Below are 18,047 nucleotides of genomic sequence, written 5' to 3'. Positions count from 1 at the left end.
ATTGTTATTGTTATTGTTATTGTTATTGTTATTGTTATTGTCATTGTTATTGTTATTGTTATTGTTATTATTATTGTTATCGTTATTGTTACTGTTATTGTTATTGTTATTGTTTAGATATCTTGAATATGGTGACCCATGTCCAGGAATGCATGGTGATAGTATGGTAATCATTTATTATTTTATCAAACAAACTTTATTTTCTCAAGGTGGAATAGATGTAGGGTGGGGGGACGTATTCGCACAGGAACTGGTTTAATTTAATTAAAGTTGGTAAACAATCATGTCCTCTTTGCTATTCTTCATGATAAAACTAGTTCTTAGCGGTTCTAAAATTTCACAATCAAATATGTACACTAGACACTAAGGTTGATTGATTTGTGACTTTTTAAGAAATCAGATAGCTGCCCACTAGAGGTTGCTTTGCTTTCATTTATAAAAAGATTTCAGTCAAAAAAGATGCAAATTCGGCCATACGGTTGGGCATTGAGAAATCACCGTAATAAAATAAAAATAAATATTTTTTTTAAAATCGTGATATACATCAATTTCTTGAAAAAAATGAAAATTGAATGCGTAAGAACTAGAAAAGGCATCAAAACATTAAAAAAGTTTTTAAAATAAAAATTTCTCCGATATTAAATAGTCAATTCGCAACCGTAGGAACGATTTTGAATTTTTTTTAGTGCACTATATTTTTTTATTGAAAACGCAGCAACCCCCGGTGGGCGGTTGGCTTAATTCCAATATTGATCACCTTTACTTTTCACCCCCCCCCCCTTACATCTGTTACACATTGATTTGATTTGTAATTTGCTTTTTATTTCAGAGATATGCTGAATTTATATCAACAAACGGAATTTACTATCCTAACGAATTTATCAGGTTATAAACAAATTATAACAAATATAAGTTTTGTTGAAAGGGAGTGTTCTCGAAAAAAAGAAAGGGGTATCGAGAGGAATTTAAAAGGGGTGTGTTCGCGAAAAAATTATTATTACATAAATCTTTATTGGTTCTATGCGATACAACGAAAAATTAACAGAAAAACAAAATCATAGAGAGGCAATTTAAATTCCTGAGATCTGGAGATAAAATGTGAAAGATGTACACATACATTACGGACATTTTAATTAGACTTTTTCAAGTTTAAGTGACAGACAAAAAGCAACAAAAAAGGAAATATTTTAAGGGCGTTTCACCAGAATTTGTTTTAATTGAGTAGCGTAGGCTGGTATATAATTTACTGTATTGGTAACTGAATGGCATGTATTCAAATATAATTTTGGACTAGTATGGATCTGCAATTCCATTAAATACTTTAAATCTGTGGTTTAAATTATATCTGGTAAATATTAAGTATTTAGGAAAATATCAAGATGGTATTAAACAAAGATCTGAGTGGCATAAAATTCCAAAGCTTTAATTTTCATATTTGGACTAATTTTCAGTAGATTAATGGTATCAATTGTGACATAAATAAAAATGAAGATTCTACGATTAGATTTGGTTTCAGCAGGTTTAAGAAAAGCAAATTAGATTTTTATGGATCGATTTATGTTGGATTTTCTTAATTATTTTTTAATATAACTCAAACAAGGCAAAATAAGTTGTAGCCTCAATAATTGGCCATGTGCCGTAACACCGTAAATATTAACGTTTTGGAATGTAAAAATGGCCAATAAACGTCCAAACTAATCTAATGAGTTATCTGTGTTGAAAATATTTATAGTAAATGTCACAGGTCATACTAAACAGTAAACAATATGATTTATAAAGTCCTGATTGGTCAAAGATAATGAAAACAAAACAAAACAATCAAAACAAACAAAACAAACAAAACAAACAAAACAAACAAAACAAACAAAACAAACAAAACAAGCAAAACAAGCAAAACAAGCACAACAAACAAAACAAACAAAACAAACAAAACAAACAAAACAAACAAAACAAACAAAACAAACAAAACAAACAAAACAAACAAAACAAACAAAACAAACAAAACAAACAAAACAAACAAAACAAACAAAACAAACAAAACAAACAAAACAAACAAAAAATAATAAATAATATGTTTGCAGAGATACTGTTGAGCTACCCTGTTCTACAGTACATATTTATGATGACGTCAGCCTAGCCAACTTTTCTCTTCCTGAACGAGTCTTTTCAGCCTACTGGGTCAACTCAATCAGGTCAATTCGAAAATACATGAGACACATTCCCGACAGAATATCTACGGAAAAGACATGCTTCTGGCGGAAATACTTCGGGAAAAACAAGATTCTAGCTGACTGAAATCCTATTAAAAACACATACTAATTACATGAAATAAAGGGAAGAAACATGCTTCTGACGGAAGTCTTACGGAAATTAAATGCTCTTAACGGAAAATTCGCGCCATTATAGTTTTGGAAAAGTTGTTTTATGATATTATAATTTTATTATAATTTTATTATAGGGTCCCAATATGTCTGCTGGAAGCAAACTTTAATGAAAATGTAAGCTAAAAAAATAGTTTAAATTAAGTTAATTATTTAAATTAAATTCTTTAAAAAAATATTCAACCTGGTACCGTCTTTGTGAATTTAATGTAGGTTGGTGAACTACCTAACGCCGATTGAAATTATTATCTATTGTTCTGTAGTGTAATTGTTTACATCTATAGGACAGTAATCTATAGGACAGTAATCTGTAGGACAGTAATCTATAGGACAGTAATCTGTAGGACAGTAATCTGTAGGACAGTAATCTATAGGACAGTAATCTATAGGACAGTAATATATAGGACAGTAATCTATAGGACAGTAATCTATAGGACAGACGGGATCGGTGATGCAAGATTTGTCCAATAGATAATAAACTACACAGCAGACGACAGACATTTGAATCAGTGGTAGATAGTTCACCGACCTAGTTCAAATTCTTTTGATTCGGTATCTAGTAAATTGTAAGTTTGTGCGATCAATAACTGTAAATTGGCATAAAGCTAGACATTCAACACAAAAAAAATCACCGAATGCAAATTTTTATTGAACCCTGCATAAAGAATAATAAATAATTGAAAAACATAAATACAATTCTGTGAAATAAATATTTTTAAGTTTGATCTTGTTACTACGCCGTATGCAGATATTCCTTGCAAGTACAAAAAGGCGGACTACAGGTACAGTAACCCTCACTGTTAAGCCCGGTTCATTTCAAGAGCCGGGCCGACAAGACAACTCACCAGCTAGAGCAAGCAGTACAGTACACATACCAGGCAAAACGGGATTGTACACCAAATGAATTTTCTAATGGTACCTAGAAATTGGAATAATTTTTTTTAACAAACATTTTTTGTGATCGATGGTGTCGTGTAGAAAAATTGCGTATGATGAACTATCCACTTGGATCGTCTGGACAAATAAAAACAATAGTTTTTCAATATAAACAAAAAAAATTCAAACTTTTTGTGATTTGCCTTTGGAAACCAGACCTCACCATAAATCTTTTACTGAACGAACGATTTTAATGAACAAACAATGTATGGTAAACTGTTAAACGAACGATAGTATGGAACAAAACTTTTACTGGACAAGCAAAGTACATGAAGGTATGAATGATGAAAAAAAAACTAACGAAATGGGTCTAGTTAACGAACGAAGAACAAACGTATTAAAAAAAAGAAGGTGCCCATCTCAAGAGACTCATATGATATTACAAAGAAACCTTAAGCAGAAAAGTTAGTAATCTTCTTACCATTTTATGTTGTTAAAATGGGTCTGTGTATACTACATAATACTGTGTTTCATTTTCATGTTCATTGGACAGTTTGATCTTTTACAGGGTGTCCCAATAAACATGGGAATTCAGTGACGAAGTCGATATTGTCTTTTTGAATAATTCTTTGATTTAGTATAGTGACAGTGATACCTACTGAGCAAGCTGTAATTTGTAAGAGTTTCGTCTGCTATGTTCACATTTTGTTTGTTATGTTTTGACTGCATACGGTTGTACTTAGTAAAACAAGAAAAACAGAGTAAACTTGTCCGTCTTCACTGTTCATCTTGCGGAGACATTATAGACACATCTTCGCAGTCTTTTACTCTTTTCATAAAATAAACTCTAGCAGACATAATAATATTATGGCTTTTGAAATTAGGTATTACAATGCTAATACATAACAAAGACGATATCAAATTCGTCACTTTATTCCCATGTTTTTTGGGACACCCTGTAACTTGAATCTAACATTAGTCTTATCCACAGTTTTATAATAATTCATAATTTAATTCTTTCTTGAATTAAATATTTTCTAACTAAACATGATATTGATAAGTTCTTGATAACCGCAAAATACGGGTTGTTTCCTATAGATTTACAAGTTATGTAAATATTTCTTAATATTTCTTAATAGTCATAAAAACCAACAAAAAAAAAGACAAAATATTTCTTTGTAGTAATTAAACCAAATCATGTTTTCTGAACAGGATACTGATATTTTTACTTTTCTAATATCCATATCTTCAGGTATTACTCAACTGTTATTTTTAGTCCTAGACTTTCAGATGTGCCCCTTTTTATTAGCAATGTAACATAAAAGGATATATCCTAGTTTTATAAAGTGTGTTTTGTCTAATTCAGGGTGTATAAAGAAGCAAATGATTGCTCTGTAAGATATTGGGATCCAAACTGCAATGTTGAAGAAGGTAAATTTTGAAAAAAATTTAATTAATGAATAAATGAATAAATGAATTAAAGAATATATGAATAAATGAATAAATGTATAAATAAATAAGAAATAAATAAATTTATGAATAAATGAATAAATGAATAAATAAATAAATGAATAAATGAAGAAATGAATAAATTAATAAATGAATAAATGAATGAATGAATAAATGAAAAGATGAATAAATGAATAAATTAATAGGTGAATAAATGAATAAATGAATAAATGAATTAGGTACCTTTGCTCCGGTTCAATCAAAATCTGATGAGCTCTTCCTTTGGTGTTCAACTCCTTCAGGTTAGTTTATTATATAATTTAAAAGAGTATTGCAGTTGAACAAAACTCTCTCGAGTTCCCTTTTTGGGGTCTATGCATACAGTAGATACAATATTACAGATATCACTGTGATTTAAAGGCATAGATAAATAAATAAACATAGATAGCTTTTGTACGCAAAATCACCAAGAATTGTACAGTCCGCGAACTCATACTTCTAGGGGTCAAAGTGTACTTCAATGATAAGCGGGGTGGTTTGGTGTTTTAATTGATTTCATAATTATTAAACCACTCAGGAGTGAATTTTATTTTGAGAATATCAAATTACATTGACGAGAACTGAAGAAGGACATGAGAAGGACTAAACTAACTTAAATTTCTTTTTACAGAACTCATTTACACCACAAGTACTCAATTACATAAGAACAGCCAATGTTCACAACCGACCTAGTTAATCCATATAATAGGAATATCTTTAAAACATCTCTGTACATTTATATCTTTCAAGATGAAAATGTCGTCTTATGCACAATCTATCTTTATCTATGTTTAAAGGTCTCATGCTCTCCAGCAAAAAATCTATAACAATTTTGTCGATTACTTCTTAAATACCAAAGATAACAACAAATGCATTAAAGTTCTAAAATGTTCATGTAAAGGACTACAGAAAAGCAGACGTGAGTTAGAGTGGTAAAATCAAAGCCCAATACGTTGCGACACTTCAAAGTCGACTCTGTCTTAAACATTCATGAGACTTTAATAAGCAGGCTGAATCATATGTGATATATATGTTTAATTTAAATAAAAAGTATTGTCACAATTTTTATGCTTGTCATTGCAGGTCTAAACGTCTGTATGGACTTTACGACCGTCCTGAACTTAAAGCCCATACATTAATGACAAAAACAAAGGCAGAGAATTGGGAGTAGGATTTCCAGTTTATAGATTTTAGAAAACTTATGAAAATGTTTTGTTTTTAGATTTTGCTTCATGCACTCTAAGATATTTTTATCGTTGTTATCAAAAAACCAAAACAAAAAAATCGGAATTTCGCAAAACTTAAAAGTATACGTAAGCACTTCAATTTTCAGTGTTAGACAAATATAATAAAAAGTTTAAAATTTAGACGACAGTACTTAGATTTGCAGTGAAAATGTTGTAGTTTCATGCGTTTTACCGCTGATTTTTTAAAATGTTTTATCTATTGTCCTAAACTGAAAACCAGAAAACTGACAAGTGAAATAGAAAGACGACTTTTAGAATCAAGTCATACTTAAAAAAAGTCAAATGAGCATAAGACACAGTGTAAACAGACACATTCAACTAAATTAGAGATTATATAAGTGTCTTGTAAAACTATTTATTTTGTCAAAACATCAAATACACTTAAGTATTGCAATTATGTCCATTTTTAGCTGGTTATCACTGTAAACTAAAAAAGTAATTGGAGCTGTGACCTCCACATTTGACATCAATGCCTGATTTATTTCAAATCTCATTGCCATCTTCAGTACTTGATAATCTATTGGGTCCTAGACAGAACTTAATGAAGTTGAACTGACATGCTCGTGCCTGTATAATTTTGAATCACTGATTCAAATCCTTTCTTTGAATCAGTAGTTCTTCCTTGAACTGGCAGGAGGTAGTTTAGCGATATATCTCAAATTCATTGAATTCTGTCCCCGGTCTATTTAATCTTCCTGCCTTTAAGACAAGGTTGTATAATAAGGTTGCTTACTCTCGATGCGATCGAATGTCCGGAAAATGTCGTCTCCTTAGCATAGATAGATAAAATCCGCATATGACGTCACTATTTACAGAGGCGAGAGTGACGTTATATGCGGATTTTATCTATCAATGCCAAGGAGACGACATTTTCCAGTACATCTTATTGTACAACCTTGATAGGGTCTAAACTGTTTGGTAAGGAGAGACAGGCACAAGCTGGTGCTGATATCAACTGCTTATGCTCCAGGAACAGATTTAAAATTAAATTTAAAAAGAAAGTGATTGTCAATTAGATTGGGATCTTATAAAACCTGAGCTGAAAACTTTAGAATGGGATATCTTTAATCCCAATCGGTTAATTAATCTGGAGATTTATAACAAGAGGAGAACAAGCATTATTTAATCTCGTGATTAATAAAAAGAGTGGATCAAGCTTTAATCCCGATATCCACCATTCAAAAGTTCCCAGCTCTGGTTCCATGGATCAGGGATCAGAATGCAACATTAAAAACGAACATGACAGTAGCAAGATAAATATAAGGTCGTCTTAAATCGTTGAAATAATTTGCGGCATTTATTTATAAACCTTAATTAAGTAGTAAAATACTAGAGTTATTTATCACAAAATAGTCTTGGCATTTCCAAAATGTGGTCTGCCTTTTTTGTGCTTTCAATATTACCGGCGATATCAAGAATTTCATTAAGATTTCGACACTTATGGTTTCATTTAATAAATGTTAAATCTGAAGGAAATTAGTAATATCTCCGGTAATATTGACAGAACAAAAAAGGCTTGCCACATGTAAGAGTAGGACGACAAGTTAATGTCGCAATTAAATTTAAAGTTTTAAGACAATTTTCTAGTCGTCTTGCTACTACTGTCAAGTTTCGTGGGAATTTTTTTTTCCCCCTCTGGATTTTTTAAACAGGGAATTTGTTAATTTTATGTCAAAACCTTGTGCAGCTGGGGGGAGGACGGTGAAAGATTTAGATTTAGATTTAAAAAAATAGATTTTTGATTAAAAATTGTTGTTTCAGACAAAATTTTTCAAAAATCACTATTTATGGGCTAGAAGGTGCCTGCTCTCACTTCTTGCGCTCCAGGGGGGGGAATCCCCCAATTTTCCAGGGAGGGGGACTTCCCCCTTCCCCCCCATAAGCCACCTCTGGCGTATTTTAGAGAAAAAAATCGACTAGATAATGGTCTATGTATTATGAATGCATGATTGCTAGGATCGAAATGTCGGTGTGCAAAATTTCCCAGAATTGCGCGGAGGTAAGGGCTCGCAATTGCGCGCAAGTAAAGTCCACTCCAATAAAAACGTAATTTTCTTTTCGTTTCTTTTAAAGATTGGGATTTCGCAAGAACTTCTGCACGTCTTAAACGTGGACAGGATTAAAATGGAGAAACAGATTCTCTTGAACTTCAGTTTTATTCATGTCCAAAATACATTTATTTTGATGCATTATGTAATGAAATCATCATGAAACAAATAAATTAGTTTTAATCTGGAATATTAAAGGAAACGTTGGGAGTTACAACAATCAAAGGTGAATATAGTAATAACCAATAAACATCATATTCGTCCTTCGTTAGATTACAATTACATGTTGTAATTTTGTAATTTGGCAACTGTTTTTTTATTTATGCTCAGGTCAAAACTTTTGTGTGGCAATTTAAAATAGAGCAAATTTTCAAAGCTTGGTTTCGATATCCACACTGTCAGTGTGCTTGATCCCTTAATACCATAGTGATATTAATTGATTCAAGAATCAAGAAAATTGATTTAATCCTTAGGACGACAAGAAGTTACGAAGCTTAGCTTAATCCCTGGATATATTCACATCACAAAAGTTTTAACGTCTGAATATTTTTAGTCTTAATTTAGTTACAAATTGAGAATCCTTTGTGGCATTTCAGTATACAGTGATAACCAGAAAACGGTGAAATAGGAAGACAACTTTTCGAATCAAGATATAAATTTTCAAAGTCTGCTGTGATTTCATAAATCAGACATTTGCTTTGAAACAACATTAAATATACGTAAGTGTTGCCATTATGTCGTCTTTCTATTCCATTGTATTCTGGTTATCACTGTAAAATAATGCACACACACTAAAGTGTCAATTATGAATCACAGCATCCGCGAGTTGAATTTTAAAACTGTCGCGGCCGGAGACCGTCGATAAAAGAAATCTTTGTAAAGAAAAATGATTTTAATCTTTAATCCTTATTGAGTCTTGTAATATCAAGTGATGTTATTTTTTATACTTTGTTTGTATTTTATCATACAAAAATTAAAATAACTTAAACCTTTTCATGCATGACAACGTTTTTTTTAATTTTATCGTATCTAGTATTCAAATAATAAATAGTCTAAACTTAAAGAGAAATTTTAAACTTTCGGATAATCGTACGGTAATTTGTTTAAAGGTGTTTTCTGCAGATAACCAGGCAGCTCTGAACGTGAACGGCAGATCTGATTTAAGGTATTCATTAGAAAAAATATAAGAAAAGGATTTTTCAAAAAAATGCAATTATTTTAACTACAGCATATAAAGCAAAAGATCATTATTCCATTAATTACTTCCATATTTTGTCAAAAATCTATCTCCCGAGAAAGGTATTAATACTGCAATTTACAGAGATGGGACCGTTTTCACTTTAATAAAAAAGAACTTATCATTTCGTCAATACGTCGAAAAAAAAGAAACGATAAGAACCGTTTTTAAAAGCATGGTTTGAAAAGAAAAAATTTGATTTGTCGTTTCGATTCGTTGACCAAGATATGTCGTTTCAGATTTTTGATTTTTTGTTTTTCAAGTTCAAACTTAACTGCTATCGTTTTTTTAATTAAACGATCTTAAAAGTAAATGAAAAATTATCGATTTTTCATTCGTATTTAAAAACAAATCGCAACCCTAACTATTTTCTCTATCTCTTTAATAGTGACACAATTTAAAATCATAAAAGACGTTTACAGACAAAAGGTGGCCGGGGGGGGGGGGGGGTAAATCCAGAGGATATGCCGCAAATACCATTTTGTGACGTCATTTGTGGGTCAGAGGTAAAACGGGCGTGGGTCGGCTCTCCCCCCCCCCCCGCTCCAGAGCACAATTTTTATTATATTGGTTAAGGGAGGGAGGAAGTGCAAGGCCGCCATGAGCCTCGAGAAATGACCTCCGGAGCCTCCTAACTTAAATATGTGGAATAACCTCAAAGCCTCGGGAAACCATCGCCACATCCCTCGCAACGTCTCCAAGCCTCCGCCAATTCTGACTCCACGTTCCACATTTTGGTCTCCAATAAAATATATTTTGCTTTTACATTAACAATAACCTTTTATTCAAATAATCTCATTATAATAAAATAGTTTTTAGTAATGCAGAATATATTTGTATTGAAAATTCTATTTTAATTGAGATGAAGACTTCTATTTTTTGTTTTGGGGGCTTGGAGGTGATTCTGCGAATCATGAGGCTGCAGAGGTCATTTCACATGGCTCATGGCGGCTCTGTAAATATTTAGTTCCTGTTTAGTTTGCATTGTGAGATGAATGGTAACTATGAAGAGCTGCAGTGTGACAAGGAAAGATGTTGGTGTATGGATCCAGACACAGGTCAGAGATTAGAAATAAACCATGAACAATTTTATTACTATAGATTAATGAACAATATAATAGATAGGCAACTAGATGTCGTCTTTTCAAGATTTAGGGGTTTTTTGTTCACAATAACTCTGAGCAGAAGCCCAAATGAGTTCCGAGCAGGCAGCGTTGAATTACAAAACAGAGAGATTGCATGCGGAACTAGTTTTCTCTCTAATATTGTTAATTAATCTATGAATGTTATCATCATAGTACCGACAGATAACCATGGGAATACCGCCAGTGTACCATATGTGTGCCGTCAGTATAAGGACTAGGGGGTATTGAAATGGTATGGTCAAGTACTGTTAGAGTACCGTGAGGGTACCGTGGAGGTACCGTGAGGGTACCGTAAAGGTACCGTGGAGGTACCGTGAAGGTACCGTGAAGGTACCGTGAAGGTACCGTGAGGGTACCGTGGAGGTACCGTGAAGGTACCGTGAGGGTACCGTGAGAGTACCGTGAAGGTACCGTGGAGGTACCGTAAAGGTACCGTGGAGGTACCGTAAAGGTATCATGAAGGTACCGTGAAGGTACCGTGAAGGTACAGTGAGGGTACCGTGGAGGTACCATGAAGGTACCGTGAGGGTACCGTGAGGGTACCGTAAAGGTACCGTGGAGGTACCGTAAAGGTACCATGAAGGTACCGTGAAGGTACCGTGAAGGTACCGTGAGGGTACCGTGGAGGTACCGTGAAGGTACCGTAAAGGTACCATGAAGGTACCGTGAAGGTACCGTGAAGGTACCGTGAAGGTACCATGAAGGTACCGTGAAGGTACCACGAGGGTACCGTGAAGGTGCCGTGAAGATACCGTGAAGGTACCACGAGGGTACCGTGAAGGTACCGTGAAGGTACCATGAGGGTACTGTGAGGTTAGAGGAGTTGAGTATCGTCGGAGACCGAAGTAATGTTTGATATTGGATTGGACTAAAGTCCCAAATGACATTCATTTTTTCTGAAACCTCATTTTTCTTTGAAATTACCGAATAATTTGATAGAACGTAAAGGTCTCCAGATAATCATAATGCATTTTTATTTCAAAAGTTTTAAAATAAAATGCATTATGATTATCTTTTTTTCTTAAACCAACATTCTTCATAGCTCATTCTTTTGATAAGACATAGAAGATTTCTTAAACTTTAAAGTATCTATTATCATTTAAAAATAAATAGTTTTTATTTAATTAGTTTAGACAAGAATGTTTAGGAAAACCCTTGTCCAAGGTGGTTCCTGAGACGTTGGTTAAGTTTTTACCGTGCTATGACAGGTAAAAAAAAATGAAGGCATTTTTTTAAATAAAGAAACACATATTTGCTTTTATCGTACCATGTTAACTTAAATGTGTGATTGGTTCCCAGATTTTTTCAAGAATTGCTGGATATTTATTCTTGAATATTTTTCAATGTAAATTTAATTTTATTTTTTGATTATGCTTTGTCAAAAAAGCATGCTATATTTAGAAAGAACCACATGGTATTTTCTGCAACTTTTCCTGGAGTATTAAGACACATAAACAACCATTACTTTCGTCTTCTTGTTGAAAACTAGATTTCTGTCCAAAAACTTTATAGCAGTGTAGCAAGATTTTATCATCATTATTTTTAAACTTTACTCGATAAAAAATGAATTAACCAATATTTGATTTATTGCATGATTTATTCTCTAAAGAAAAGATCCCTTGACGATGTTCAGGTCCGTGTTTGAAGAAAAGACGACATCAAATCAATATCTGCGCAAATGTGAGGCAAGATCAGTTGGAATTCAGAGAACAGCAGTTCAGCTTAGGTTTGTTAAATTTTCAAACAAACAAAGCAGAATTTTATACTTCATGATTAAATTTTTTTGGAAAAATTAAAAAAAAATATTTCAATCATATTTTGAAATTTTTCATTCAATATAGATATCTTTGCAATGCGCTTTAAAGGGTTAAGGAATAAAAATAGAACAACGTCCATTTTCAATTAAAGGATGTACAAGGAGGGGGGTGGGATATATGCCTACTGCCCCCCTGTATATTTTAGAAATCTTAGGGTTAGTCCAACACTTACACAAAAGTGTTGCTCTCAGGAAACATTCCCAGGAAAAAAAAATCAAAGCCCTTCGCGGCAATCATGATTAAAGACATTTGTTTTTGGTAATTACTATATTTTACCCAGATTTTGTTCAGGCTGCGTGGCACTGCGTGGTTAGTCAGTGATCCTGTACTCTGTGATGCAACCGGGGGATTTGATAGAACGTAATTAAAACATTTAGATTTCTTAAAAAAATTAGTTCTTGAAGAAAAAAACATTTTCCAAAACTTTAATTATGTTTTTTTTCTTTCATATTTCAAAATAAAAAGTTATGATAAATAAAATTTAAATATCTTCGGCAACTTTGAAAATCCAAAATAAGCTTAGAAAAGAATAAAATTGATAAAAAATAAATTTAAAATATAGATTCTAATTTGTTAGAGTTTCTTTAGATATTGTGATAGTTCAAGTGGGGCATGTTACTGTGTAGATAAAACAGGTAAAATTTAAAAAAAGCATTTGTAAAAAAATAACAATTTAAATCCAGGGGACTCAAGTCCACAATAAACAGGGTGTCCCACATCTTACAGATTGTTTACAGCTTTTAATTGCTTTTAATCAAAAGATTTAAAAAGATTGAATCATTTAAAAAATTGTAGAAATAAAAAACTTGCATGCAGGAAATACAAGTTTTTTCGAGTATTATGTGCGTATGATGGCCTTAAAGCTTGGTGATAATCCAATAGGATGAAAATATAACAACAGTTCCTTTCAGGTCAACGATCAGCTTACTTCTTCACAAATACTGGAACTGTCAGTTCTTCTTGCAGGTAATCTTTAAAGTAAAAGCTTGGAGAGGGGGAGGGGCAATCCAGCTAGAATAAAAACTAAAAAAAGGAAAAAGCTTATAAACATGAGATCATTTGGAAGTATTCTTTTTAAAGCAGTCGTTGAAATAAAAAAATTTCTAAAAATATTTAAAAACGCAGTCTCGGGATTTTTAAAATGTAGCCCGTGAATCTTGTACCAGCAAAAATTTAAAAGTTTGTCTTGCTTTAATTTAATAAATGAAAGTTTAAATATATAAAAAGAATGTATAGCTCATTTTTTTTTAAAATAAAATACTTTCTCATACAATTACTCGGGATTATATTCACGGAATAATTTGTATTCTTTCTAGTTGTGTTTGGGATTATATTGTTGGAATATAAACAAATATTGTATTCTAGTTGTGTTTGGGTGTATTGAGAGGAATCAGTTTCAGGTTTCCTTTCAATAAGACCCAGAAAACAAGTTTTGTCGATGGGTAGACTTGTGAATATAATAAGCCAGTTTTCTTTATAGATGTTTATTTTCAATCTTCTCATTTACACTAAACACTCGTCTAAAGCACATAACTGAAATATACAAAATAGTTAAGATATATAACTTGATAAATATGCATACACTTATGCATACAATCTAAAGGTTATTTAAGGTTTACAACTATTACCTTTTTATATTGATAAATTCATCTTGGAAACTGTCTCCACACCTGTGAAAGGTGCGGAGTTTAAATGGAAACTACCTGCTTTGTATTGTAAGATAGACAAACAGTAATGTCGTCTTTTATAAATATATCAAAGCTAAACATTGGGATTATTTTGTTGGAATATTGACAAATATTGTATTCTAGTTGTGTTTGGGATTATATTGTTAAAATATTAACAAATATTGTATTCTAGTTGTGTTTGGGATTATATTGTTGAAATATTAACAAATATTGTATTCTAGTTGTGTTTGGGATTATATTGTTGGAATATTAACAAATATTGTATTCTAGTTGTGAATATTAACAAATATTGTATTCTAGTTGTGTTTGGGATTATATTGTTGGAATATTGACAAATATTGTAATATAGTTGTGTTTGGGATTATATTGTTGGAATATTACAAATATTGTATTCTTGTTGTGTTTGGGATTATATAGTTGGAATATTAACAAATATTGTGTTGTAGTTGTGCTCTGGAGTATATTGACGGAATAATAACAAACCTTGTATTGAAGTTGTTCTCTCGTTTATATTGACAGAATAATAGCAAATACTGTATTTTGGTTGTGCTCTGGATTATATTGAAGAATAATATCAAATATTGTATTGTAGTGTGCTCTGGATTATATTGACGGAATAATAACAAATATTGTATTGTAGTTGTGATCTGGATTATATTGACGGAATAATAACAAATATTGTATTGTAGTGTGCTCTGGATTATATTGACGGAATAATAACAAATATTGTATTGTAGTTGTGATCTGGATTATATTGACGGAATAATAACAAATATTGTATTGTAGTGTGCTCTGGATTATATTGACGGAATAATAACAAATATTGTATTCTAGTTGTGCTCTGGATTATACTGACGGAATAATATCAAATATTGTATTGTAGTGTGCTCTGGATTATATTGACGGAATTATAACAAATATTGTATTGTAGTTGTGCTCGGGATTATATTGACGGAATATATAAAAACAAATATTGTATTGTAGTTGTGCTCGGGATTATATTGACGGAATAATAACAAATGTTCGTTGTGACGGATACGGGAATTATCCAACTCTACAGGTAACTTGTGCTTCGAGATATTTTGAAGATGAGCATTTCACAAATATTCAATTAATGAAAGGACGTTTTATATACATAGATTCAAATTACAAGGCAGACATTTCAAAGATAAGATTGCAATAAATTGATATTATTATGATTTATGGCTGACATTTAATGAATTGAAATTACATACCAAACTTTTATAGATTGAAATTTTCCAGCAGGCATTTCAATGATTGACATTTAATAGCGGACATATAATCGAAATTTAAATTACAAAGCAACTGTTTCATGAATGAAGACATTTCATGGAAAGGATATTGCGAATTTGATAGTAAATATTATATAGATGGATATTTCTAAGATCAGTTACTTCATCAAGAAAAATGGTTCAGAGGTTTACTTGAGCAGTTTGACTGCCATTCTTCGGTTAGCATGATCATTTGCTGGGTTCAAGGCAGCTGAGCAACCCCTCCCCAATCTTTAGCATTATATTATTCTAGAAGTCGACTGCGTCTAATGGTTGGGAGGTTGATTATTGTTCAGATTCAGAGGATGGATGGAGGGTAAATATACATTAGACAACTTATATAGGGTGTTCCAATAAACATGAGCATTTAGAGACGACATTGTTTTTTATGTCAATTATTGATAAAAAAAGATATATGGGGTTTAATTGATTTTTGATTGGAATTGGTTTTGATTATTCAGGCATTTCCAAAATGTAGTCTGCCTTTTTGTGCTGTCAATATTACAGGGTGTTCCCCCCATGTACATGGGAATTTAATGACGAATTCTTTATCGTCTTTATTCATATATGATTATGTTGTAAACACTATGTTATAGTATCCTAGTTAAAATATTTAACAGTGAAGACTTCCGGTCACGGTATTTCCAAAATGTGGTCTACCAGTTGTTCACCTTCGAAATTGACGGAGATAGGAAATTTGTCCAGATTCCAGTTTATCAAAAAACAACAAAACTGTTAAAATATTTAATATCTCGGTCTATTTTTAAGATACAAAGATCATTTTGGAAAGCTCATTAGACTTTCAATCTTTTTTTGATGCACGTTATGTCGTTTATCAATTATTGGAAATCAAAGACGATATTTAAGTCATCTCTCAATTACCATGTTTATTGGGACATTCAGTATTAAGAATTTCGTTAAGATTTAAATTTATCAATAAGGTTTTACTACAGTGGTACTGGTGGCCAATTATATTAACGCAATAAAGACGACTTTTTATTTTGTTTGATTAACAAGCTTTTTTTCTAATTACCAATTTTCAATCAAAGACAGCTACTCTTGACTTCTATGTTTTCTGTGTATCCATGCTGTTTAGCAGCTTGATATGAAACAAAATTGAAATTGGAAGTCGTCTTCATTGTATTGATATCATCGCTTTCCACTGTACCTAAATCTCAGTAATTATAAAAAAATAGCCATGATTTACATGAAATATACGGGACAGTTAAGAGCCCAAATAGTTATTCTTCTACTAAATAACTGCTTCTGCAGCATTCCATTATCAGTGGATTTAGATAACATTTCATGTCGTCACTATGGTTTATCTTCTCACAATGTATAGTCCCTTAATACTCCTAATAATTCAGCTGAGTGGGCTAGTGCCTGGGTTGGCTAACAAGCCAGGTGGAGGAACTAAGCCCTGCTGCTTGAATTCAACAGCTGTAGATCATTCATATCAAGTACAATCTCCACCTGAATACCAGGGATTCTTTCAATGCAGGTTAACCCTTCATAAGTTCTAACCTTAACTTTGTACTTTTTCCATCAACTTAAGCCTAAAGTCAACCTTTATGGAAAAACACTTGCATAGTTTTTTTTTAACTTTTAAGGTTTTTTTTTACTTTGAAAAGGTTTCAAAAATATCTTACGAATTTAAAAATAAGTTATTCTAAACAATTGCTTCACTTTGACTATGGAAAATTTAAACCCTAGATAGAAACTTCTAAAAAATTCAATTCTTAAATATGGGAGTCCAAAATCAAAAACAAAGCGAGGAATGAAATGTTTTTTGTTGACTTCCATGCTAATCTTAAATCTTTTTGCTCTGCAACAACATATAATATAAGATTACTTTAATGTCCTCTTGCTACCCATGCTATCCTTTCCATCCTTTCCATCCTTTCTATCCGTTCTATCCTTTCTATCTATCCTATCCTTCCTATCCTTCCTATCCTTCCTTTCAAAAAACCAAATTCTCTCTAAAGAAAACAAAATAATTCTTTGTAAAATAAGAAAATTGTAATAGATTTATCAATCATCCATGGAGAAACGTTGAACAATCATTATTTACATGGGGTGGGATGGGGGAGGGTAGGGGTGTATCATTGTACAATAATATAAATCTTATCTTGCAATAAGAACAACTTATTTAAATTTTAATTTTAAGTAATCTGAAAGAGGGGCATATCCTATTCACAACGGTACCTTTAACCCCTTTACTAGGTCAATAAAGTAAAAGACATCTTGATTTTCTAGCTGCAGAAGTTTTTAATCCCGACAATTTCCCCACATTGTTTCTGCAGAGAAATTGCGCAAATCACTTTGCTTTTGTAGAGAAACCATAATTGAAAATAATGAATTTTAGAGATGAAGATATATATCTTAGTAAATCCATGATCCGACAAACTTTTAAGGGTCCGTTGTGAATCAGAAATGTCATTTTTTAATTTTTAATTTTGTTTAGGGCTTCAGTAACAGAATGTGATAGTGACCCAAACAACTGTGTCAAATATATGAAAGATTGTTCATTCGGGGAGCAGTAAATACAACTGTGATTCGGGGAGCAGTTAATACAACTGTGATTCGGGGAGCAGTAAATACAACTGTGATTAGGGGAGCAGTAAATACAACTGTGATTCGGGGAGCAGTAAATACAACTGTGATTCGGGGAGCAGTAAATACAACTGTGATTCGGGGAGCAGTAAATATAACTGTGATTCGAGGAGCAGTAAATCCAACTGTGATTCGATGAATAAGTATATATATATAATAAAGACATTAATGTATTAACATTTAGTAATCAGTGAATACAAGCTGGAGAACGTTTA

The 18,047-nt window shown here is 32.1% G+C and overlaps 1 protein-coding gene and 1 long non-coding RNA gene across 2 annotated transcripts; both read left to right on the top strand.

Annotated features, from left to right (window-relative positions):
- Positions 1 to 102: 102 nt before the first annotated feature.
- On the top strand, positions 103 to 2,199 carry LOC111704726 (uncharacterized). The gene is made up of 3 exons (XR_002765872.1): positions 103 to 166; positions 830 to 885; positions 2,082 to 2,199. It is a non-coding gene; the product is annotated as an uncharacterized LOC111704726 (long non-coding RNA).
- Positions 2,200 to 2,466: 267 nt separating this feature from the next.
- LOC111704718 (uncharacterized) lies at positions 2,467 to 18,009 on the top strand. Its single transcript, XM_023477040.1, has 17 exons — positions 2,467 to 2,498; positions 3,102 to 3,163; positions 4,624 to 4,688; positions 4,946 to 5,008; positions 6,896 to 6,962; positions 8,239 to 8,266; positions 9,150 to 9,205; positions 10,256 to 10,335; positions 11,570 to 11,630; positions 12,056 to 12,148; positions 12,531 to 12,599; positions 12,828 to 12,874; positions 13,151 to 13,205; positions 14,912 to 14,987; positions 15,473 to 15,535; positions 16,587 to 16,720; positions 17,684 to 18,009. The coding sequence occupies exons 8-17, from the start codon at positions 10,269 to 10,271 to the stop codon at positions 17,760 to 17,762; spliced, it is 744 nt and encodes a 247-aa protein (XP_023332808.1). The 5' UTR covers positions 2,467 to 2,498; positions 3,102 to 3,163; positions 4,624 to 4,688; positions 4,946 to 5,008; positions 6,896 to 6,962; positions 8,239 to 8,266; positions 9,150 to 9,205; positions 10,256 to 10,268; the 3' UTR covers positions 17,763 to 18,009.
- Positions 18,010 to 18,047: the final 38 nt, after the last annotated feature.

The sequence above is a fragment of the Eurytemora carolleeae genome, unplaced genomic scaffold (genome assembly GCF_000591075.1).
Source record: "Eurytemora carolleeae unplaced genomic scaffold, Eaff_2.0 scaffold460, whole genome shotgun sequence".
In the NCBI taxonomy this organism is placed as follows: Eukaryota; Metazoa; Arthropoda; class Copepoda; order Calanoida; family Temoridae; genus Eurytemora; species Eurytemora carolleeae.
This window is presented reverse-complemented; position numbering and strand designations above follow the sequence as displayed.